The sequence below is a fragment of the Macrobrachium nipponense genome, chromosome 9 (genome assembly GCF_015104395.2).
Source record: "Macrobrachium nipponense isolate FS-2020 chromosome 9, ASM1510439v2, whole genome shotgun sequence".
NCBI lineage: Eukaryota > Metazoa > Arthropoda > Malacostraca > Decapoda > Palaemonidae > Macrobrachium > Macrobrachium nipponense.
This window is the reverse complement of record NC_061110.1, coordinates 28007463-28032240: the sequence shown is the minus strand read 5'-3', so window position 1 is coordinate 28032240 and position 24778 is coordinate 28007463. Positions and strand designations below refer to the sequence as shown.

The 24778-nt window shown below is 36.4% G+C and overlaps 1 protein-coding gene across 1 annotated transcript in view; it reads right to left on the bottom strand.

Moving 5' to 3' along the window:
• Window positions 1-602: 602 nt before the first annotated feature.
• LOC135218514 (pachytene checkpoint protein 2 homolog) overlaps window positions 603-24778 on the bottom strand; it is a 121913-nt gene continuing 97737 nt past the window's right edge. The window contains 2 exon segments of the mRNA XM_064254880.1: window positions 603-814; window positions 18125-18246. Of these exon segments, the coding sequence (XP_064110950.1) occupies window positions 617-814; window positions 18125-18246 (320 nt within the window). The 3' untranslated portion in view covers window positions 603-616.

The window sequence follows — 24778 nt, the reverse complement described above, 5'->3', positions numbered from 1 at the left end:
GAGTAATGGCGGCGCCCAGCCTCGTCAGCGAAGGCGACGCCAGACAAAACCCTAAATAAAAGAACCACAAGGGTCAAAATCACTCCCTAAATAGTGCCAAACAAAAAACCAGTACTTAACTAGGATGGGGAGGCAGATTGACGATCCATAGCTAACAAACACAAGCCAAAAAGGCAGATAAAAACAGAACGCAAAAATAACGTGCAGTTCTCGGGATGGCTATCAAAGGAATGGCGGCCCTGACGCTACCTTCGCGGTAGCAGGGAGTGAGCCGTAGCACGGCTCCCCTTTTCTAAAGGGTTTTGATGTGGAAAAGGCTAATTGGAGAGGCAGCTGTGGTAGTGTTTTTCACTCCCCCCAGATTCATACCGACACCCTTTTAGAAAGGGTGAGCGAGTCAGAATATTCTGGCATGTCCAATTTAGCAGTTCTCTGGTATTTTAGCAATATTTTACCTAAGAAATAGCGCTAAAGGAACGTATTTCATGGAGCGACACGGCCGAGCCCAGAAAATATTTTTAAGGCTGACTTGCATGATTTTCCATTAGCTAGTTACCAAGTACATAATCAAGAGTTCTGATTTTCATAAAGTTTAACATACATGGAACAGCTGAACTTACTTTTTAATCTGGTCTAGTTGTGTCAAAACAGCATTAACTACCCGAACAGCATCACTTGGGTCCCCATTAGATTGTCCTGACCGTCTTGCTAATGTTAAACTTTCTACTTCATCAATGAGAAGCAGCACCAGTGACTCAGGATCTTCAACTAATTCTGTAATTCTATTGAACATCTTCTGGACTAGTTTTCCACTCTGTAACAGATATGTCTTACTTGATGCAAAGAGCAAAAATAATAATCTAAAAAAATCAAATCCTTGAACAAATTAAATTATAGAATTCTGTGTTAAATATCACTGAAACATCTTAAATTAACAAACGTTTGTCTGTTGTGTGCATGCATGACTTCTGACATGAGTGCACTGACTTTATGGCAGGAACTGCATTAGTGTTATGTTCCATCATCACTATTAGTATCACTGATTCACCATAATAAAGATTAATTGGATGTGGATACATTTAGCATATTCCTACATGTACATGAGGCAAGTGGTATTTTAAAGATTACAATGATGTATTTCAATTACAGTATAACAAATAAACTATTGTATATATAGGTAAATTTATTATCATAGTGCAGGTACTATCGACAAGAAAACTGAAGATACAGTCTTCTGAAATCTTCGGACACTCATTGCTTAATAATACCACGCCTGGCAACTCTACAAAAGGGGTGGAGCTTCAAAGTCCTCATGCTTGTTGCTTCCCAGATTTCCAGTAACTTTAAACCATAAAGATTCTGTAAAAGTCCTTATAATCATTTACAGCTGAATGCAGTAACAACTGCTATGTATATTATTCGATAAAGTTGGTTATGGTAACGTCAGCTCAAAGTAGAATATGGATCATCCTTCTTTACAACCTACCGTGAAACTCTTCTCATAATTAACACTATTATAATATATATACAGTGTTCCCCCCATATTCGCGGGGGATGTGTACCAGACACCCCCGTGAATAGTTAAAACACGGAAATAGTTAGAACCACCACTAAAAATGCTTATAACTGCCTATCTTGAAAGTTCAGATACCAAATGTATAACATCCTACTTCAAATATACCTAACATTACTAACCTATTACTGTATTAATCTTTGAGGTTATATTAATATAATTTCAAAGTCATCTTAAACAATAACACAGAGAGAGAGAGAGAGAGAGAGAGAGAGAGAGAGGAGAGAGAGAGAGAGCGAGAGAGAGAGAGAGAGAGAGAGAGAGACTATTGAATGGCAACATCATATATCTGACCATCAAGAGCTAAATTATGAATTATTCCTGAGACAGAGAATAATAAGGAATAAGGAGAGAAGAGAGAGAGAGAGAGAGAGAGAGAGAGAGAGGAGGAAGAGAGAAGAGATAGAGACAAAGAGAGAGAGAGATGATGAGAGAGAGAGAGAGAGAGAGAGAGAATAACTCCTAGACTCCATCAATAATATTTGAAAATTAGTTATAAGGTAAATAATTTATTTATATTACACAAATAAACATACTATAAGAAGAAGAGAGAGAGTAGAGAAGAGAGAGAGAAGAGAGGAAGACGAGAAAGAGAGAAGAGAGAGACGAGAGAGAGAGAGTTAGATTGAGGTTATTGCTCAATCTCATTAAACTTAATATTATTTGAACACTAGTAACTCTATATTATTATTTCACATTAAAATGTAGTAATGACCCTTAAAGATATACATTAGGCCCTAAAAGGATACCTCAGGATGTCAGGGGGGGGGGGGCGAAATTAATCTGTTCCGCAGCGACCTTTCGTAATGCGATTTTTTCATATCTTGAACTACGTTTTACATGTAAATTGCCTAATTCGTTCCAAGCCCTACAAAAACACCACAGTAAATTTTATAATAAAGCTAAATTGACCTATAAACAATGAAATACAACAATTTGGACCATTCAATACCTAACATAACCTTTATTGTAGTACATACCTGTAAATAAAGTGTATTAGTGTACAAGGTACAAGAAATACTTTACGTACATGTACGTACATATGTGGTAAAATGTGAAACCTTACCTTTCGAGTGAGGCGATCTTTGAAAGTGGCGACAGAGGAGGAGGATAAATGGCAGAAAACATGAACACTTAACTTGATGAAACACATTAAAAAATGGCAGAAAACATTAACACTAAACTTTAAGAAACACATTAACAAATGACAGAAAACATTAACACTTATTGATTATTTCCATCTTTGTTCTCCATAGAAAGGATCCTCTTCTTTCCGTGAACTTCAGCAACATTCTTGGGACCCATGGCTAATAACGTAAGTAATTAAGTTCACACACTACACCATAAAGTAACTTACAATACAACGAAAGCGAAATCACTAACACGAATTTACGTTAACAAACGAAATACGTATATGCGAACGAACGAATTCCAGTGTTTGCGATAACGCTGCCGCAAAAAATGGTCAAGGAACGCCTTTACATAGAGGCATGATGATGACCAATATGAGAGCAGGATCTTATGGCGGTGACTAGCATCAGGAACCAATGGGAGTGCGGGAGGATGGTGGCAAGTCTACTCAGTTGGCGGATCGCGAATTCTAAAATTGTTCTCGGTGGTCCGAGCGAATCTCGAACTTTACCCTTTCGCAACCTGAATTGTTTTTGTATATAGAGGCAAAAAAATCTTCGTCTTTCCTTTCGTAACTTGGATTTTTCGTAAGTAGGAACTTTCGTATGTCGAGGTTCCACTGTACTGTATACATAAACTTCCATGCCAAACAGAGGGCGATAGTTACCACTATGACATGCGTATCTCATGTGGCAAGAGAGAGAGATAGAGAGAGAGAGAGAGAGAGAGAGAGTTTATCCTTATTTAAAAGAGTGAAATGGATAGCTTATTGTATTTCTTTAAAATTACTATCACATATGAATTTTTGAAATTGAAATTAGTATTATTATTATTATTATTATGTGAAAATATTAATAAACATATAAACATGTATCATAGAAATTCTCTCATCTCGGTAAGAGAGAGAGAGAGAGAGAGAGAGAGAGAGAGAGAGAGAGAGAGAGAGAGAGAGAGAGAGAGAGAGAGAGTTATCCCTATTTGAAAGAGTGGAATGGAAAGGGTTATTGTAGTATTTCTTTAAAATACTATCACATATGATTTTTGTAATTACAATTATTATTTGAAAATATTTATAAACATATTATACATACATGTACCATAAAAATCTCTCTCTCTCTCTCTCTCTCTCTGTAAAATCCTCTTGTAGTTTAAAATATATATTTCTTGTACAAGATTAAAGCTTTCGACCATCAGCTGTGGTCTTATTCACTAAGACACAGCTGATGGTCAAAAGTTTTAATCTTGTACAAGAAATATATATTTTAAACTACAAGAGGATTTTACTTCATTGCGGATTGTATCCCCCATTTACTTAGAGGTACGACATAGTACCTGGCTTCTTCATATAGATAGATAGATATATATATATATATATACAGGCGGTCCCCGGGTTACGACGGTTCCGGCTTACGACGTTCCGAGGTTACGACGCTTTTTTCTTTAAATATTCAATGGAAAAATCCGTCCTGGGTTACAACGCTTGTTCCGAGGTACGACGCTGACGCTTCCGACGCTCCGAGTTAACGACGCTTTTAAAAAAATTTTAAAAAACGCATACTATGATAAAAATCCTTTATAGTTTAGCACAGTATATTAATAAAAAAAAAGTTTCTGGTTAGATTACAAAAAAAATTTTGAGGTTATGATGATTTTCGACACTTTTTATGTCGTATTTTTCTATGTTTTTTAGTGACACCTCATATGCGGAACTAGTTTCCGAGCGAATGAATACATACTAGCTTGCGGTGAGCAAAGTTACATATAACAGTCCAAAAGCGCAAATAATGAAAAATCATTGCTGTTTCCAGTAATAATAACAAAACGAAGTTTCTGGTTAGATTACAACGCAAATTCCAAGTATCCAAAGAGAGACATTATCCAGTAATTTGATCAGAGAGAGGAGAGAGAGAGAGAGAGATTGAGAGACGATGAGAGAGAGAGACCGAGAGAGAGAGAGAGAGAGAGAGAGAGAGAGAGAGAGGCGTCTTCCGACGCTCCGAGTTAAGAACAGAGAAGTGTTCGTTTCATTAAACTGCCTCTGACTCATGCCAGTAAATGTTTTGTTGATACTAATAATATAAACCTATTTAAAGATACGTTTACTTTAATTAGTCTATAGATACGTAAATAGTAATCAACTGTTCTTGTAGCCCTCAAGATTTGGCAAAATCGAAGTATCCAAAGAGAGAGATTATCCAGTAACTGGAACCTTGACATACGAATTTAATTTGTCGTTACCATCGTCGTATATCAAAACAGTTGTATCTCAAAGCATTTTTTCCCATTAAAAATAATGTAATATGTATTAATCCGTTCTAGCGCTATGAAACCACACCTAAACACAGCTAAATTACATATAATATACACAATTTATACACAAATAAATGAGTAATAACACACATAATGATAAAATAACATAGCAATGTGATAAATGATAATAAATGTTAATAAAATCAATTAAAAAAAAGAAAGGAATTTTTACTTACCACAAACGAAAGATGACGTGAGGCCAGCAGGGGGAGGGGAGAGGTAGGGAAGGGTGACAGGGAACGATTTGTTCTTTTTTATTTACGTATGTACACTAATAAAACTACGTAATAAACACAAATGAAATAACATTGCTAAACTAATTTTTATTTATTTTTTAATCAGTTCGTAGTTTAGAAATAATGGTGAGCCTTTGGAAGGTTTTTATAGCTTCCTTCTGCTTGATGATCGTGGATATTGTAGAGGATTTCGACCATACTCATTGCCAAAATCGACGATACGAACGCCACGTTCATGCTTTGCTATAATTCATGTTTTGCTTCCATCGAAATAATATTCTTGGGTTTTTTTTTATCACCTGCTTTGTCTTTAGCTTTGAGACCCATGGTTAATAATAAAATAGACAAAATAACACGAAAAATAGGCGCAAATACAAACGAAACTAAACAACGACGTGTTAACATGCAGCACCAACAAACAAACAGACTGAACGCCATTTATCGGTCGCCTATACAACTAACACTCTCGCAAAATTGTATCTCAAATATTTCGTTGTATATCAAAGCTTATATTTTCGCAAATTTTCTGTTGTATCTCAAAACATTCGTATATTAGGGCAATCGTATGTCAAGGTTCCAGTGTAATTTGATCAGAGAGAGAGACGCCTTGGCGGCAACAATGGTCTCGGGGATCGGCGTAACGTTTATTTTCTGAACAGATAGGACAGAGAAGTGTTCGTTTCATTAAACGGCCTCTGACTCATGGCAGGAAATGTTTTTTTGATACTAATATATAAGCCTATTTAAAGATACGTTTACTTTAATTAGTCTATATGATACGTAAATAGTAATCAGCTGTTCTTGTAGCCCTCAAGATTGGCAAAATCACTCCAGGTTGTACATAAAACTTCAAGAATGTAGTGTCACCAGAGAATTACAATAGTTTATTACCTTCAAGAACCAGATTCTTTTATTTTATGAAAATAACTCCAGGTTGTACATAAAACTACAGGAAACAACATGTAGTGTAACCAAAGGATTACAAGTAAGGTTTTTATAACTTTTTATTAGTTTAAGACATATTTCCAAGCGTCGTTCCGGCTTACGACGATTTTCGGCTTACGACGCGTCTCAAGAACGGAACCCCCGTCGTAACCCGGGGACTGCCTGTATATATATATATATATATATATATATATATATATATATATATATATATATATATATATATATATATATATATATATATACACACACACACACACACACACACATATATATATATATGTCAGGCGGCCCGCGGTTAATGGCGCAAACGCTCAACGGCACAATCGCTCAACGGCGAATCGGTTTTACAGCGGTCATCAAAAATATTCATTAAAAAATAAGGCATTTAAAGGTATTTTTACGGCACAATTTTCAGTTAACAGCGCCGCTGTCTAACAAGTTCATACATTTGTAGAAATGCCATTCAGACCATAAAGGTTATGCAAATTATATTAACAAATTTTATGGAGAGGTAATACGTAGGTATTAGGGTAAAATATATGCCTCTGACGCTGTTCTACCGAAAATATCGAGTTACATAAGTGCAAATTTAGCTATGGATGTGTCGATTTATAAATGTTCATGCTTTTTGTTTAAAATGTGGTATGAAAATGTATACGTGTAAGGTATTTTTATTTCTGCACATAAATATGATACAAAGGCAGCTTTGAAACTGCCCTTCACGTATCAAATACGATGTTTTTTCATGGTCTTTCTTGTGAGCATCCACCTGACGCTCTTCCGAAAATATAATTTAAAAAAAGTGCAAATTAGCGATCAATGTGTCAATTTTATAAATGTTTATGCTTTTATGTTTAAAATGTAAATGAAAATGTATTACGAATAGGGTATTTTTATTTCTGTGCAGAAATATGATAAAAAGGCAGCTTTTGAAACTGCCCTTCAAGTTATCGACTACGATGTTCTTTCAAGTTTGTTCTTGTATGCCGCCATCTGCCGCTCTTCCGAAAATATAGAGTTAAAAAAGAGTGTAAATTTAGCGATCGATGTGTCGATTTTTTAAATGTTTATGCTTTTATGTTTAAAATGTGTATGAAAAATATATACGTAAAGGTATTTTAATTTTTGTACAGAAATAAGATACAAATTAAGGCAGCCTTTGTAGCTACGCTCCACGTTGTCAGGGGATGTTTTTTCATGTTCGTTCCGAAAAATGCATGGTGTTATTTTATTAAGTATGTATCTTTTCCATAAATCCTTTAAAAAGTTATACATGATTTCACTGAATACAAGAATATTACAGGCAGTCCCCGGGTTACAACGGCTTCGGGTTACGACATTCCAAGGTTACGACGCTTTTTCTTAAATATTCATTGAAAAATCCGCCCTGGGTTACGACGTTTGTTCCGAGGTTACGTCGCTGATGCTTCCAACGCTCCGAGTTAACGACACTTTTAAAAAACGCATACTATGATAAAAATCCTTTATAGTTTAGCACAGTATATTAATAAAAATAAGTTTCTGGTAGATTACAAACAAAAATTTTGAGGTTTATGATGATTTTCGACACTTTTTTATGTAGTATTTTTCGAATTTCTTTAGTGACGCCTCATATGCGGAACTAGTTTCCGAGCGAATGAATACCAGCTTGCAATGCGCAAAGTTTATAACAGTCCATAAGCGCAAATAATGAAAAAATCATTGCTTGTTTCCAGTAATAATAACAAAACTAAGTTTCTGGTTAGATTACAACGCAAATTCCAAGTATCCAATGAGAGACATTATCCAGTAATTTGATGAGAGAGAGAGAGAGAGAGAGAGAGAGAGAGAGAGAGAGAGAGAGAGGAGAGAGAGAAGAAGAGAGAGAGAGAGAGAGAGGCGTCTTGGCAAATGAGATCATTTGCCAATGGTCTTGGGGATTGACGTAACGTTTATTTTCTGAACAGATAGGACAGAGAAGTGTTCGTTTCATTAAACGGCCTCTGGCTCATACCAGTAAATGTTTTGTTGATACTAATAATATAAGCCTATTTAAAGATACGTTTACTTTAATTAGTCTCTATGATACGTAAATAGTAATCAACTGTTCCTGTAGCCCTCAAGATTTGGCAAAATCGAAGTATCCAAAGAGAGACATTATCCAGTAATTTGATCAGAGAGAGAGAGAGGCGTCTTGGCAACAATGGTCTGGGGATTGACGTAAACGTTTATTTCTTAACAGATGGGACAGAGAAGTTGTCGTTTCATTAAACGGCCTCCGACTCATGCCAGTAAATGTTTTGTTGATACTAATATATAAGCCTATTTAAAGAAAAGTTTAATTTAATTAGTCTATATGATACGTAAATAGTAATCAACTGTACTTGTAGCCCTCAAGATTTGGCAAAATCACTCCAGGTTGTACATAAAACTTCAAGAATGTAGTGTCACCAGAGGATTACAATAGGTTTACCTTCAAGAACCAGCATTTTTTAATGAAAATAACTCCAGGTTGTACATAAAACTACAGGAAACAACATGTAGTGTAACCAAAGGATTACAAGTAAGGTTTTTATAACTTTTTATTAGTTTAAGACATTTTTCTGTCGTTCTGGCTTACGATGATTTTCGGGTTACGACGCGTCTTAAGAACGGAACCCCCGTCGTAACCCGGGGACTGCCTGTATATGTATTCTCATATTATCGTATTTTAAAATACTACGGCAAATTTAAGCCAGTATTCCGCGGAGTGGCCAATGTTGTGGTTTGAAATCAGCTGATGAATACGAGTTGCATAAAAAATTTTGTGATTCCGTTCGCAATAATCCTTTATATCATCATAATACGAACTTTACGTTATTTATCTTATATCGGCATGAAACCAACAGTAAAATGTTTCTTTCAAGCACAGTAGTTTTGATTAAAATAATTTTATCCCAATTTCATCTATGGTTGTGTTTGATGACATACGTTTACTGCAGTTTTATCCTTGTTGCCGATGTACGATAATAGTCATTAGTAGCTTGAACAGTTTTCTCAGCTTCAGTTATAACTAGGTTTAAATTTAACAGTATATTTCCCGATTGATCTTTGATCTATAGCGAATAAAGTTATTACATTAAGATAACTCAGTTCTATTCTATACATAACGCCATTTATAACAACTACGGTAATGTTGTACTGTAGTACGATGATTGAAATACAAGCCAAACGGATGTTATCAAAGTCGTTTCTCGTTCGGTTGTTCATGGCTGTACACGTTCACGCAACGAGTATAACGTTAAAACCATACTTTCATCATTCTCTTTTGCTGTTATTGAATTTATGTAACTAGAAGATGGATAAAGTTAGGCCATTGTAATTTGATCTCTCATAAAATCGGACTATCGTAAGACTAATGATCGTAACTTGAACACTACAGCTACCTGTACACTGTATAAACTTTATTATATCTTTACATACTCTGGAAACCCAAAGGGTTAAAGCTAGGCTTTTTTCACTTTACAGTATTTACAATGCTATAATGTACTGTACAGTACTACTGTACAGTAAATTATATAGTACTATACTGCATAAATATAATTTTACTTATTGCGCCGTTGTGGGATTAAGGCACCTTTGACTGGTCTAGAGTTTCGAAAGAAGGTGTGCGGTGGCCGTAGGCTTTAAATCACTTAGCGTTGAAAATCGCTTGGCGCTGGCGGCCAGGAACGGAACCCCTGCCGCTAACCGAGGGCCGCCTGATATATATATATATATATATATATATATATATATATATATATATATATATAGATTATATATTATAATATATATATATATATATATATATATATATATACATACACATATATACATATACAACATTCATTGAATAGAATGGCTTTCTCACTGTTAACCGCTTTTTTGAAATTGCTTCATATTTTTTCTAATATTTCTTTACTTCATTGTTCAGGTTACTAATGGACACATAATGGGGTTCTTCCATTTACTCCACTATTTTTACACGCGACAGCTGTTTCGTCAACCTATCGTATTGACGTTATCAAGCGTACTAATACAAATATGAGCCTACATGCGTTTTGTGACGTCATGAGGACGGAAAGGTAGTACAATTGCCAGATACCTAGTTTTAAGTATTTACAAAAGACTATAGTGAAACATAAAATAAGACAAATAAATAAATATGTTAACAACAGAAATTATGTAAAAGTTGAAGAAAGTAAGTTATATATACCACATACATAAAATAAATATTAATTACAGGCGGCCCTCGGTTAGCGGCAGGGGTCCGTTCACCTGTCCTGGCCACCGATGCCAAGCGATTTTCGACGTTGAGCAATTTTAAAGCCTACGGCCGCGCACACCTTCTTCGAAACTCTAGACCAGTCAAAGGCGCCGTAATCCCACAACGGCGCAATAAGTTAAAATAAAATAATTTATGCAGTATAGTACTATAGAATTTACTGTACAGTACATGTGGGTGTCTAGAGTATGTAAAGATATAATAAAGTTTATACAGTGTACAGGTAGCTATAGTGTTCAGGTTATGATCATTAGTCTTGATAGTCCGATTTTATGAGAGATCAAATTACAATGGCCTAAACTTTATCATCTTCTAGTTACATAAGTTTCAATAACAGCAAAAGAGAATGATGAAAGAGTGGTTTTAAACGTTATACTCGTGCGGTGAACGTGTACAGCCATGAACAAACGAACGAGAGAAAGAAAACGACTTTTTTTTTTTTCTAAGTACAACCGAACTGGATAACATCTGTTTTGGCTTGTATTTCGATCATCGTACTACAGTGCAACATTGCCGTATTTGTTATAAATGGCGTTATGTATAGAATAGAACTGATATTTCTTAATGTAATAACTTTATTCGCTATAGATCAGAGATCAAAATAGATTAAAGATCAACCGGGAAATATACTGTTAAATTTAAAACCTAGTTATAACTAAGCTGAGAAAACTGTTTCAAGCTGCTAATGACTATTATCGTACATCGGCAACAAGGATAAAACTGCAGTAAACGTCTGCCATCACACACAACGTAGTAGATAAAATTGGGATAAAATCATTTTAATCAAAACTACTGTGCTTGAAAGAACACATTTTACTGTTGGTTTCACGCCGATATAAGATAAATAACGTAAAGTTCGTATTACGATGATATAAAGGATTATTGCGAACGGAATCACAATTTTTTACGCAAGAAACATGCTGCCAACGTAATCTGTTAACAAAAAAAATAGTAGTTCACATTCACAACGAGACATATTCAATAAATATTTCCACCTAAAAACACGCTGTATAAGGAACTAACTTTGTCTCATATAAGTCAAGTATATGGATATTCGTTTATGCTAACTAGAAGCAAGAGCATTCGCTCAGAATTGCGTTATGGTGAAACAAACTCGTATTCATCAGCTGATTTCAAACCACAACATTGGCCGCCTCCGTCGGAATACGGGCTTAAGTTTGCCGTAGTATTTTAAAATACAATAATATGAGAATACATACAATATTCATTGGATACAGTGATAATGTATAACTTTTTAAAGGGATTTATGGTATACTTTTTAAAGGATTTATGGAAAAGATGCATAATTAATAAAATAACACAATGCATTTTTCGGAACTGGCGGACAAGAACGAACATGAAAAACCATCCCTGACAACGTGGAGCGTAGTTACAAAGGCTGCCTTAATTTGTATCTTATTTTTCTGTACAAAAAATGAAAATACTTTACGTAATATATTTTCATACACATTTTATAACATAAAAGCATAAACATTTGAAAAATCGACACATCGATCGCTAAATTTGCACTCTTTTTTATCTTGATATTTTCGGAAGAGCGGCAGACGGCGGCATACAAGAACGAACTTGAAAAAAAATAAACGTAGTTGATAACTTGGAGGGGAGTTTCAAAAGCTGCCTGTTTATCATATTTCTGCACAGAAATAAAAATACCATATTCGTAATACATTTCATACACATTTTAAACATAAAAGCATAAAACATTTATAAAATCGACACATCAATCGCTAATTTGCACTTTTTTTAAATCGATATTTTTCGGAGAGCGGCAGGCGGCGGCTTACAAGAAAGAACATGAAAAATATCGTATTTGATCATGTGAAGGGCAGTTCAAAAGCTGCCTGCCTTTGTATCATATTTCTGTACAGAAATAAAAATGCCTTTCACATAATACATTTTCATACACATTTTAAACAAAAGCATGAAACATTTATGAATCAACACATCCATAAGCTAAAATTTGGCACTATGTAACTCGATATTTTCGGAAGAGCGGCAGACGGCGGCATACAAGAACGAACTTGAAAAAAAAAACAACACCTAGTTGTATAACGTTGAAGGGGAGGTTTCAAAATGCATGCCTGTTTATTTATTAAATTTCTGCACAGAAGAAATAAAAAAGACCCTATTCGTAATATATTTTTCATACACATTTTTAAATATAACAAAAGCATAAACATTTATAAAATCGACACATTGATCGCTAATTCGCACTTTTTTTTAACTCGATATTTTCGGAAGGAGCGGCACCGGGGCGGCTTTACCAAGAAAGAACATGAAAAAATTAAAATATCGTATTTGATAACGTGAAGGGCAGTTTCAAAAGCTGCCTTTGTATCATATTTCTGTACAGAAATAAAAATGCCTTTCACGTAATACATTTTCATACACATTTTAAACAAAAGCATGAACATTTATGAATCAACACATCCATAGCTAAATTTGCACTTATGTAACTCGATATTTTCGGCAAATAGAACAGCGTCAGAGGCATATATTTTACCCAATATACCTTACGTAATAACTCTCCATAAAATTTGTTAATATAATTTGCATAACCTTTATGGTCTGAACGGCATTTCTACAAATGTATGGACTCGTTAGACAACGGGCGCCTAGCGGTGCTGTTAACTGAAATTGTGCCGTAAAGATACCTTTAAAATGCCTTATTTTTTTTAATGAATAGTTTTGACGACCGCCGTAAAACCGATTCGCCGTTGAGTGATTGCGTCGTTAACCGCAGGCCGCCTGTACATATATGTTTAATTCACTGAATGTCAATGTTACGCTCCTGTCCGCATGTGGTGGTTTTGTTCCACGTGGTTGAAGGGCTGCCTCCTACACGAGGGCAAGGATCGGTCTGCCTCACGTTGATGTTAAGGTTGGGGCGTTGCATGGCGATGCTGACTGCTTCTGATATCAATAAACGATTGTAGTTGCCTTCCTTGTGTATTATTTTGGTGTTTGTGAGAAGCTCTTGTAAGGATGGTTTTTCATTGTGAAAACCACAAGTTGCTGATGAATTTGGCTCCGTTGGTTTCTGTGGGCCTGCATGCGACGTTTGAGAGTGTAGTGGTTGTGTGTCCGATATAGCATTTTTGGGGGGACTGACATTGCTCGTCAGCACAGACAAACTTGTATACTATATCAGATTTAACCTCTTTCTCCGTCGATGGGGCCGTACTATTTTTCATTACCAATGAGGCCGTAAGGTTTGGTTTGAAGAACACCCAAAACCCAGAATCTATGGGAGATATATTGATGATATCTTTATCACAACAAAGGGCGACAATGACATAGAAGAATTAGTAAATAAACTCCAAGCAAATTCTATATTAAATTTTACGGTAGAAAAAAAAGAAGTGAATAAAAAGATGCTCCCTTTCTTGGACGTACTTGCGACCCAAAAAGAACAATAAATACAATACCACCGTATACACTAAAAAGACAGACGCTGGGAGATGCTTAAATGCTAGAGGAGAATGCCCTGATGCATATAACGATCTGTGGTAAATGCATACATAAAACGCGCCATAACACACTGGTCCACATGGAAAGCGACTAACGAAGAAATCAACAGAGTTCAACAGCTGCTCACAAATAACCGCTATCCAGATGACATGATCCAGCAAATTGTCAAAAAGAGATTAGAGGCTTTCCATAACCCGACCCCGAGGAACAAAACACAAGACAAAGACAAAGATATAGTGATATACAATTAGATACCATACAACAAACACCACGAAGATGAAAGGAAAGCATCCTTGGTATACTGCAAAAGAAAGGAACCAACCACCCCTAGCGCCATATAACAAAATAAAACAGACAAGGATTTACTGCAAACCAAACCTTACGGCCTCATTGTTAATGAAAAATAGTACGGCCCCACCATGACGGAGAAAGTAGGTTAAATCTGATATAGTATACAAGTTTGTCTGTGCTGACGAGCAATGTCAGTCCCCCCAAAAATGCTATATCGGACACACAACCACTACACTCAAACGTCGCATGCAGGCCCACAGAAACCAAGGAGCCATTCATCAGCACTTTGTGGATACCCACAATAAAAAACCATCCTTACAAGAGCTTCTCACAAACACCAAAATAATACACAAGGAAGGCAACTACAATCGTTTATTGATATCAGAAGCAGTCAGCATCGCCATGCAACGCCCCAACCTTAACATCAACGTGAGGCAGACCGATCCTTGCCCTCGTGTAGGAGGCAGCCCTTCAACCGCGTGGAACAAAAACACCACACGCGGACAGGACGCAACACTGACATTCAGAATTAAACATATATGTTAATTAATATATATTTATGTACAATGTGTAATCCAACAATAACGTTACTTTCAACTTTTTATATAATTTCTGTTGTTAACATATTTATTTATTTGTCTTATTTTATGTTTCACTATAGCCTTTTGTAAATATTATTAAAACTAGGTATCTGGCAATTGTACTACCTTTCCGTCCTCATGACGTCACAAAACGCATGTAGGCTCATATTTGTATTAGTACGCTTGATAATGTCAATACGTATAGGTTGACGAAACAGCTGTCGCGTGTAAAAATACTGGAGTAAATGGAAGAACCCCATTATGTGTCCATTAGTAACCTGAACAATGAAGTAAAGATTTTTCACAGATACAACATTCAGTGAATGTTGTATCCGTGAAAAATTGTGCCCTAGAAGTCAATATATAATTATACATACACACACACACACACACACACATATATATATATATATATATATATATATATATATATATATTATATATATATATATACAGTTACCATCCGAGTTACGACCTGCGCGAGTTACGTCCACCCGTACTTACGACAGTGTCCGGGTCCCGACAGGGGTCTATTTTTTTTTTATATTTGGTCGGCGTTTACTGTTTGGCAGCGCGGTAGCGTAGTGCGTGCGGCGCGGTATGACAGTTACGACGGCGCCGGCAGCACAGCATCCCAGACACTCATCCCAACCACCTCACTCACGTCTTAGACATGTAGCAGTACTGTAACATTGTAGCAGGAACATTTTTTTCATTACACCTTTGCCATGGCCCCTAAGAGAAAGTCTGACTCATCAGAATGCAATTCTGCCAAGAAAGCTAGGAAGGCACTGACGTTGGAGATGAAGATGGACGTAATCAAGAAATATGAAGGTGGGATGAAAGTTAATCGTATAAGCAGAAGTCTCCATCTCTCCCACTCCACGGTCTCCACCATTCTAAAGGACAAGGAAAGGATTAAGGACGCAGTGAAAAGGAGCAGCCCCAATCAAGTCAACTATTATCACCAAACAGCGTGAAGGACCGATAGCAGACATGGAAAAGTTGTTATTTACGTGGCTGGAAGATAATAGACAAAGAAATGTGCAAGTGATGTTGCGAGCAGTGCAAAGCAAGGCAACAAGTTTATTTAAAATGTTAAAAGAGAAAGGAGGTGAAGAATATGCTTCGTTGGAGTTTATAGCGAGTGATGGGTGGTTTCGTCGATTATCCGAGATCGGTACCAAGTGCACCATGTTCTGACGAAAGGCGAGGCTGCTACGCAGTGATGCGCCTGCTGCTAAGGCATTCGTTGAAGAATTTGATAAACTAATTGTGAAAGAAGGATATTTGCCTGAACAGATTTTTAATGTGGACGAAACTGCCTTGTTTTGGAAAAAGATGCCGAAAGGCACGTACATAAGCAAAGAAGAAAGAAGAGAGGAAGAAAAGGAAGTTGTAGAAGAGGAGGAGCCCGAACGAAAGTTTACTGTAAAGGGATTATCGGAAGCCATACAAATGCTTAATACAATGCTGCATAAATTGGAAGGAATGGATCCGAATGTTGAACGGTTTGCCCGGATAGAGAGATCTATGCAAGAAGTAATGAGGCCATACAAAGAAATCTACGATGAAAAGAAAGCAGAAGATCCAAACGACACTTAGCATGTTTGTCAAACGAACACAAAAGCCCGCCTCATCCAGCATCGAAGCCACCCCCTCCCCTACATCGGCCAGCGCAGTAACCACCCCTTCCCATCCCCTGCCTCGGCCTGACTTAACAGCTGATCTTTCTTTCGACCGTGCGTATGAAGAAAGTGTTGATGACGTCGAACCAAGCACCAGTGAACATTAATTTTGAGTGTTGTTTTGCTTATTTTTTTACATGCATACGTATTTTCTATATTGTACTACAGTACTGTATGTTCTATTTTTTAACTGTAACTTTTCTATTTTTGTATTTTGATCTTCATTTGTATTTTTGTATAATAAATTCAACTGCAGTAATAAATATTTTATTTCTAAAACCATATTATATTAAGATGTATGTACGTAGTATATCAACTAAGCAACTGAAAAAAAAAAGCTAAATACATGCACCTACAGTATAATATTAAAAATATCTCTATGATAAAATGATAAAAGTGAAACTAAAAGGCATAAAAATGATAAATACATAAACAGCTTGTACGTATAGTACAACAGTAATATTATTCAACAGAAAAAGTATGATAAAAGTGAAACTAAAAAGCATAAAAATATAATAAACAGCTTGTATATACATATGTACAGTAATATTATTCACAGAAATATATGATAAAATTATAAAAGTGAAACTAAAAAGGCATAAAAATGATAAATAAACAGCTTGTATATACACAATAATATTATTCAACAGAAAAAGTTACTTAAAATGCAACACATTCATATCATATGTCCCTCGAGTACAGTATAATCTCCACTTTAACCGAGTACTTATAATCCACGTGTCGGCCATTTGGCTGGTATTTTCGACTAACGACCATTCTGACATACGACCTGTTGGTCGGAACGGATCTAGGTCGTAACTCGGATGGTAACTGTATATATATATATATATCTAAAAAAATCACCATAACGTGACTGGAAAATCTTCAAGTAATCAAAGTCCACAATTATGTAAAATGTGTATTAAAAATACATAAAAAACGGGAGCTTTCGTCTACTTGATCAGTAGACCTCATCAGCCGTACTGATTTTCCTTTTCAAAAATTATATACAAAAAAGGTTGTCTCTCTTTCTCCTGCCCAGGCATTGGAAGGAAGAACCCCCATTGCAGGTGCCGATGCAGACGTTTTGGACGGAGGGAACAGCCGAACACACAGAGGAGGTAGTTCAACCACGACGATCGGCTCGTCTTTTGGCCAGACGTTTGAACGAGGGAATAACATAATTAAGAGAGTTTGTTTTGGTGTTATCTCCCTTGGAGACGTTTCCAGAGTCCTGCCTGTCCTTCGTAACTTTTTTTGTATATAATTTTTGAAAAGGAAAATCAGTACGGCTGATGAGGTCTACTGATCAAGTAGACGAAAGCTCCCGTTTTTATGTATTTTTAATACACATTTTACATAATTGGGACTTTGATTACTTGAATATATATATATATATATATAATATATATATATATATAATATATATATATATATATATATATATAAGATAATATATTATACATATATAGTATTTGATTTGGGTTTGGGTTTACCTGTATAGCCTACTGTCAAGCGGCTACGTAATCTGGTGGGAAGGGGTTTAATTCACACTGCTTACAATGCAATAAATCTACTTCATTACATACCTCTGAGAACCACTTGGAAAAGAGCGAGTGTGAATTGATTTCCAGTATTTGTGCACACTTATACTGCTTGTTCATTCTGATGCTTAACTTCTGTGCCAGTGCCTTGCAAAGTGATGTCTTTCCTGAAATTTCAAAAATAAATTTAAAATAATTTTTTGTACGAAAACAGAGCAAATAAAAGTATGAAATACAGGTTTTCAAATAGAGTGATTGAGTGACTGACTGGTTCAACAAATTGATATTATGTCAAATCTTTGTGCACCCTTGTTTGAAAGGCCTTACCTACTTATACCTTGATCAACACTAAAGTATCAAAGTTACTGAAAACAAAATATTTTTTTAAGATACAGGCCAAAAACATATCAAATCTCTCACCAATTTATACAAACTATTAAATAAAAGTAATTACAGAACTTGCATGTTAAGGTTATTGTTGTTTTTGTATCAGTTAACTATGGCTTGTCTGATGTCTCTGTAATGAAAATGAATTCTAGCTAAGCCCAGCAAATTTACAATAGGTGAACGCCATCCTGGTGGGCATCAGCCAACCTGAAACCCTAATTAATTTAAAGGCTATTCATAAATCAAACACACCAAGGCTTCTGAACCCTTATACTATTATTCTTACAAAATAGCCATATATGACACCAAACCCATGTATGAACTACATATTATTAAATCAAGAAATGTCTCTAAATTAAAGTCTAATGCCAGCCTTGGATCTTTTTAACCCAAAAGCAGATCTTTCCCTCACAAAAGTAGCACATCTCTGCTTGCCTCACACCCTTCCCTTAAAGTAAAATACAGTATGTTTGACTTTGTCATCAGATGTTTATTCAGCTATGATTAATACCTGATGTTTATCCTCATCAACTTATTGTCAAAGATGTCTCATCAATATATCCGAGAATGCTTAGGAAAATTCTAACTATTCCTATTCCTCATACGTTGTGAAATATAAACATCAACTCTTGAAGAACTGTATCAAGTTAAGCAGCAAAGTTTGAAATAGCTTATCTATATACTTCATCTAGGTTAAATAATTCATTGGACATGGTTAAAAACTTACCAAAAACTGAGTAAGCTTCTGCAAAGTGCTTTAGAATTTTTTCTTAAAAGACATTTGTCACAAACTACCTCATTTCACATCAACTGGGTTTGAAACACCGATCTCTCATATATATAAAAATGTGCCTCTAATATAATGCACGTAAATTCATGCCTTTTCAATGATCATGGAAAGAAAATAGAAATGCTAAGGAAATCAGTAAAAGAAATGGTCAGTAATAAAATAATGGCTGGATCTTAAATGTAAATTGCAGAGGATGGTAGAAAATGTAATAAAGACAGAGAAAAAAGTAGATATAAAAATAAAACTTTTTGCCATAGGGATAATGGTGAAGCTTCAGAGGAGGGTAGTAGTGCAAATATCTGACAATACAGCATGCAATAAAAAAATATATATATTTTTCATAATAAAATTTATTATTTGGATACTTACCTACTGTTAAATTTAGCTATATCTCCCCGCCGATTAGGCGAGTTGGCATTCAAACAAAAAAAATCGAATGGCTGCCCGGATGACTGTCTAGTTTACCTGTTCTCCACCAGGTGTTTCGAATGTTTTAGCTCATCAGAATTCTCCTTGACAGCCCACTAAGTTGTGAGGAGGCTGGGTGGGTGTACTTTAACAGTAGGTAAGTATCCAAATAATAAATTTTATTATGAAAATTTATATTATTTGAGATGAATCTTACCTACTGTTAAATTTAGCTGATTCCCACATTAAGAAGAGGATGGTGGGTAGTGCAGCTAGACAAAATTCCACTCACTCAGCCATTCGAGCTAAAGGTTTCTTAAACGAAACCCAAAACATTCTCACCTGATCTGGAATCCTTGGTGGATTTTACTACCACCAGAAGTTGGATTCCATTCAGGGAGCAAGGCTCTCGTACGTATGCAGCAAAGAGTAGCCTTGCGGAGAAAACCGCTTCGATTCAGCTAGCATGAAACGCAAGCGGTATGAGGGACCCCTGTGCCTAGGTCCAAAAGCCCTATCAAATGACAGTCACTTAAAATTAATACCTTTACAATATAAAGAAAGGTATGCTCCCATACAAAATTTGTACCTTCACGCTCCCCAAAATATTAAAACCCCGGGATTTAAACAAAAGAGCCTAAAGAATTGCTCTTTTTCGGTTCAGGAAAAGACTACCCACTACTAGTAGCGGATTATGGGCTTTACTGTTTTCAAACACAATTCTGTATACTTAAGGTAGTGATCAGGCAAAAACTGAATTGTACTTTTACTGTGACACATCAATCCTATTCTGGAGCGACAAATTGACTTAACACTAAAGGAAGTTGCAACTGCTGCTTATATTATAAATGTTTAACTTCAATAAGGTAGAGGATATGGAGCTAGTTCTCATGCACTAGCCTATCCACTATGTCACAAAGGACCTTGTGTTCCTTGACAAAGTTTCTAAAAATCATAACACAAAAGGTTAACTTTGCCTCTTCCTGGCTTAACCTTCACTAATACATTCTAGTTTTCTAAAACCACAAAACAAAAGTTAACTTTGCCTTAAGTTTAACCATTGGCAAAGGCGTTACAAGTTTTCTGAAAAATCAACACAAAAGGTAACTTTTCGTCTCTTCAGGGAACCTTCACAAATACGTTCTAGGTTTTCTAAAACCACAAAACAAAAAGTTAACTTTGCCTTCAAGGTTAACCATTGGCAAAGATAGCTAGGTTTTCTAAAACCACAAAACAAAAGGTTGATTTTTGCCTCTTCCAAGCTAACCTTTGACCACATCTGTTTTTTTTTTTTAAACCACAAAACCAAAGGTTAATTTTGCCTCTTCCAGCATTTACCTTTGACAAAGATGTTCAAGATCTCTAAAAGGATGATAAAAATGTTCTAGGTTTAACCTTTAAATTTAAATGCCCAACAGGATAGAGAAGTTTCCTCTTTTTCCCCCACCCCAATGGGTTAAATTGGAATTCTTACAGGGAACTGTAAAGCATAGCCTTAACATCACCCTCAGCTCTAAGGCAGAAAGCTAAAATAGCATTCCCTTACACCAGCTTAAAGAAGGGTGCCGACAGTAAATTTACTTATTAACCACTGCTAAATAAAAGGTTTTACAGTAAATTCAGATAAAGCTTAGACCTGCATCTAAACTCCAGAGAGAGACTGATATATAGATGAAGGGGCTTCAATCTCAACACCTTACAGTGCTGGTACTCAGCAAGATCTAAAAGTACTTGATGCAATACCGAGGAAAGTACGTATGGAACGATAACTTTGGAAGTAGACAGTGAAAAGTCTTATCTCCTCTAAATAGAAAACATTGACGTCTACAAGGTTCCAGGTGCTGAAAATTCCTTCAGAATGGTACCCTCAGCAACACACAGACCACTGCTTCTGACCCCAGGCTATGGCAGTTTTAAATTTAAATTAAGGACAGATCCTATGATAACTTGAAAATCTTATTATTGGGAAGGGACATTCTAACCTCTCCAAGCAGTTAAGGAGATGCCTACGTCAATGGAACTGTATGGAATTGTGTAGTAGAGTTGATTTCTTCTCAATGAAAGAATGAGACATCTACCAAGAGCATTGGAAATTCTGAAAAGTTTTGCCCTGAAGCTACAAGGGCCCTACAGGAGACTAAGCAATTCTTGAACATGAAATTGCTCAATAAATTCAGAGTAGATACAAGGGGCAGGCCTATGAGTCTGAATTAGGCAAAATTTAAGGAAACATCCACTGCTCAAGCCTGAGGGCCAACAAGTAGTAATAATCATTCGGCTGTCCCTGTTCATCTACATGCTAGGAAGCTATATGAGAGTTCCTTAAATCCACAACAAGTGCCAAACCTACGGATGTCAGGGCCCTTGTCAGCAGTTGTTCTTCCTGAATCCCCAATTGCTAAAACACTGTCCTTCCACAGAATGGATGATCAAACCAATATGTTGTTTCATTTCACTCAAAGCAGCAAACTTCTCACAAAGACTTTGTTTCTGACCGGGAATAAACCTGCTAAGCATCCTGATTTCTTTCCACTGCCCTGACATCTAAAAGTTTTACCAGGTGTAGTTGACCATTCTATGTTGCATGAAAGGTTAATGAGACTAATTAAACTCTGTGTTGCATGACAGAGGGAAAAGACCAAAACTTGGACTTAGGTTTAAGAACCAAATGGACGATTCCTGGTTAAAGTGTCCCTCCTACAGTCCTGGAGCCAAAGTTGGTTCTGAATTACTTACAAATTTAATGAAAGTTATTTGTAAGTCGTAATTCTTACGCTGAAACCGTACATTAATTGAGCATGATTATCTGAAAATAACCCGTAAGGCCATGTTTCTAATGAGGGAAAGCCCTTACCATATAGGAAGTTTCTTTCCGGTCTAAAATCTTCAAGCAGCACATGCCTATTCATCTTGACTGACAAGCATGCATAATCAAATATCATCACCACATCACTAGATAAGAATGGAGATATAAAGAATTAACAATATAGTGCATAGAAATTGGGCCAGAAGAAGCAACAGGTCCTTGGCCTTTGGAATACTGTTGACAGAGTGGGCTAACTTGAATAACTGATTCAGTAGTAGTGTCTTGCTCCTATAGTCGACACCATCTACCAATGGGCAACAAGTCCCTGACATAACTTATAGAGGGCAGCACACTAACCCAAACAAAGTGCACAGAACAGCAATACCTTCTAGTAATAACCTCTTGAAGGAACTTGCATGACTGTAGATGTCTGGTAAGTGGAATGAATACATTCTGCATGTGAACTACAAGTCTGACCATTCTTTGGAAAGGAACTAAAACCATGCTAGAAAACCAACAAGTATATGGGCAGACACTGTTATTCAGTCTCCAAATGTCCAAGAATACAGTGGTACCTCGAGATACGAAAGCTGACACGAAAATTTTTACTGCTCTACATACGAAAAGTTTTCAAGAAACGAAAGGTTTCTGAAAATCCAAGATTAGCCCGATAACAATTTTGAAACTTGCGCCGCGCGCCGCCATCTTAGTTCTAGTAGACTCGCCACCATCTTCCTGCTCTCCCATTGGCTCCTGATGCTAGCCAAGCCATGAGATCCTTCTCTCCCATTGGACAGCATCCCTCCCATCATGCATCTTACGTGGTGGCGTCCCTTCGCTCGGCCACTTCGCACCCGAAGTTTTATCCTACGCATGCGGCATTCGTTCGGTCCAACGATTTCGTTTAGTATCGTAAATTCGTTAGTGATTTCGTTGTGCTACTTTATCGTGTTGTGAGAACCTAATTAGTATACGTACTACATACGTAACTTAATTACGTACAGTACATATTAGTCATGGGTCCCAAGAAAGTTGCTGAAGTTCACAGAAAGAAGAGAATGCTTTCTATGGAAACCAAAATGGAGATAATAAAAAAGTATGAAGCTGGCTTGCGGTTGAGTGTGATCGCTAAGGAATACGGCGCCGAAATCTGTCAACGATAGGCACCATCCTTAAGCAGAACGAAGCCATCAAAGCAGCTACACCTTCCAAGGGCGTGACTATTTTGTCCAACAAGAGGAGCCATGTGCATAATGAAATGGAAAGGCTGCTTCTTGTATGGATCGAGGACAAAGAAATCGATGGCGATACGATAACCGAGACGGCAATCTGCCAGAAGGCCAGCGCTATTTTCGGCGATTTGATTGCCTAAGCCGAAGACGACGGCGGAGAGGGGACATCAACGGCAACCCCAGAGTTCAAGGCTTCTCATGGGTGGTTAGAAAAATTCCGTAAACGGACTGGCATCCATTCGGTGGTGAAGAAATTGAAATTACATAAACTATAAAAAAGTAAAAAGAAATGTAAAAATCAAAAAAGACAAAATAATTTTATTTTAAGTTTTTGTAAAGTTAAGTGTTACAGTTTTGTTAATGTGTGTAAAGTTTAGTTTGTTTTTTTGACATTTTTTTATGTTTCGTAAAGTTAAGTGTACGTATCTGCCGTTTGTCCTCCTCCTCCTCTGCCGCCACTTTCGGAGATAGCCTCACTCGAAAACTAAGCTTCCACATTTTACGTTACAGTAATAATATTTCTTGTACACTAATATACACTTTATTTACAGGTTTTGCATTTTTATTATTAAGTTACGTATTGAATGGTCCAAATTGTTGTAGTATTTCATTGTTTATAGGTCAATTTAGCTTTATTTATGAAATTTACTGGGTGTTTTTGGAGGGCTTGGAACAGATTAGCCATTTTACATGTAAAATGTGTTCCAAGATACGAAAAACTCGTGATACGAAAGGCGCCTCGGAATGGATTAATTTCGTATCTCGAGGTACTACTGTATCTCCAATTACTTATGGGTGTCTTCCTAAAGAATTACCCTTGGACCATCATTCCCTCTATATACCCTTGGACCATCATTCCCTCTATATACAATCTCCTACTAAAAGAGACATGAAATATCTCTGCTGAACATTAGGGAAGCTATAAGAGGGAGATTAAACCAATGGAGGACAACCAAAAAGAATCACAACTGCCCTTCACCGTCTCCACCATATAACATACTGATCCTAAGTCTCTCCATGCATGTTAGGAGGTTGCAACTGTCCATATCCCAGAACCTGAATCTGCACTTATCCCC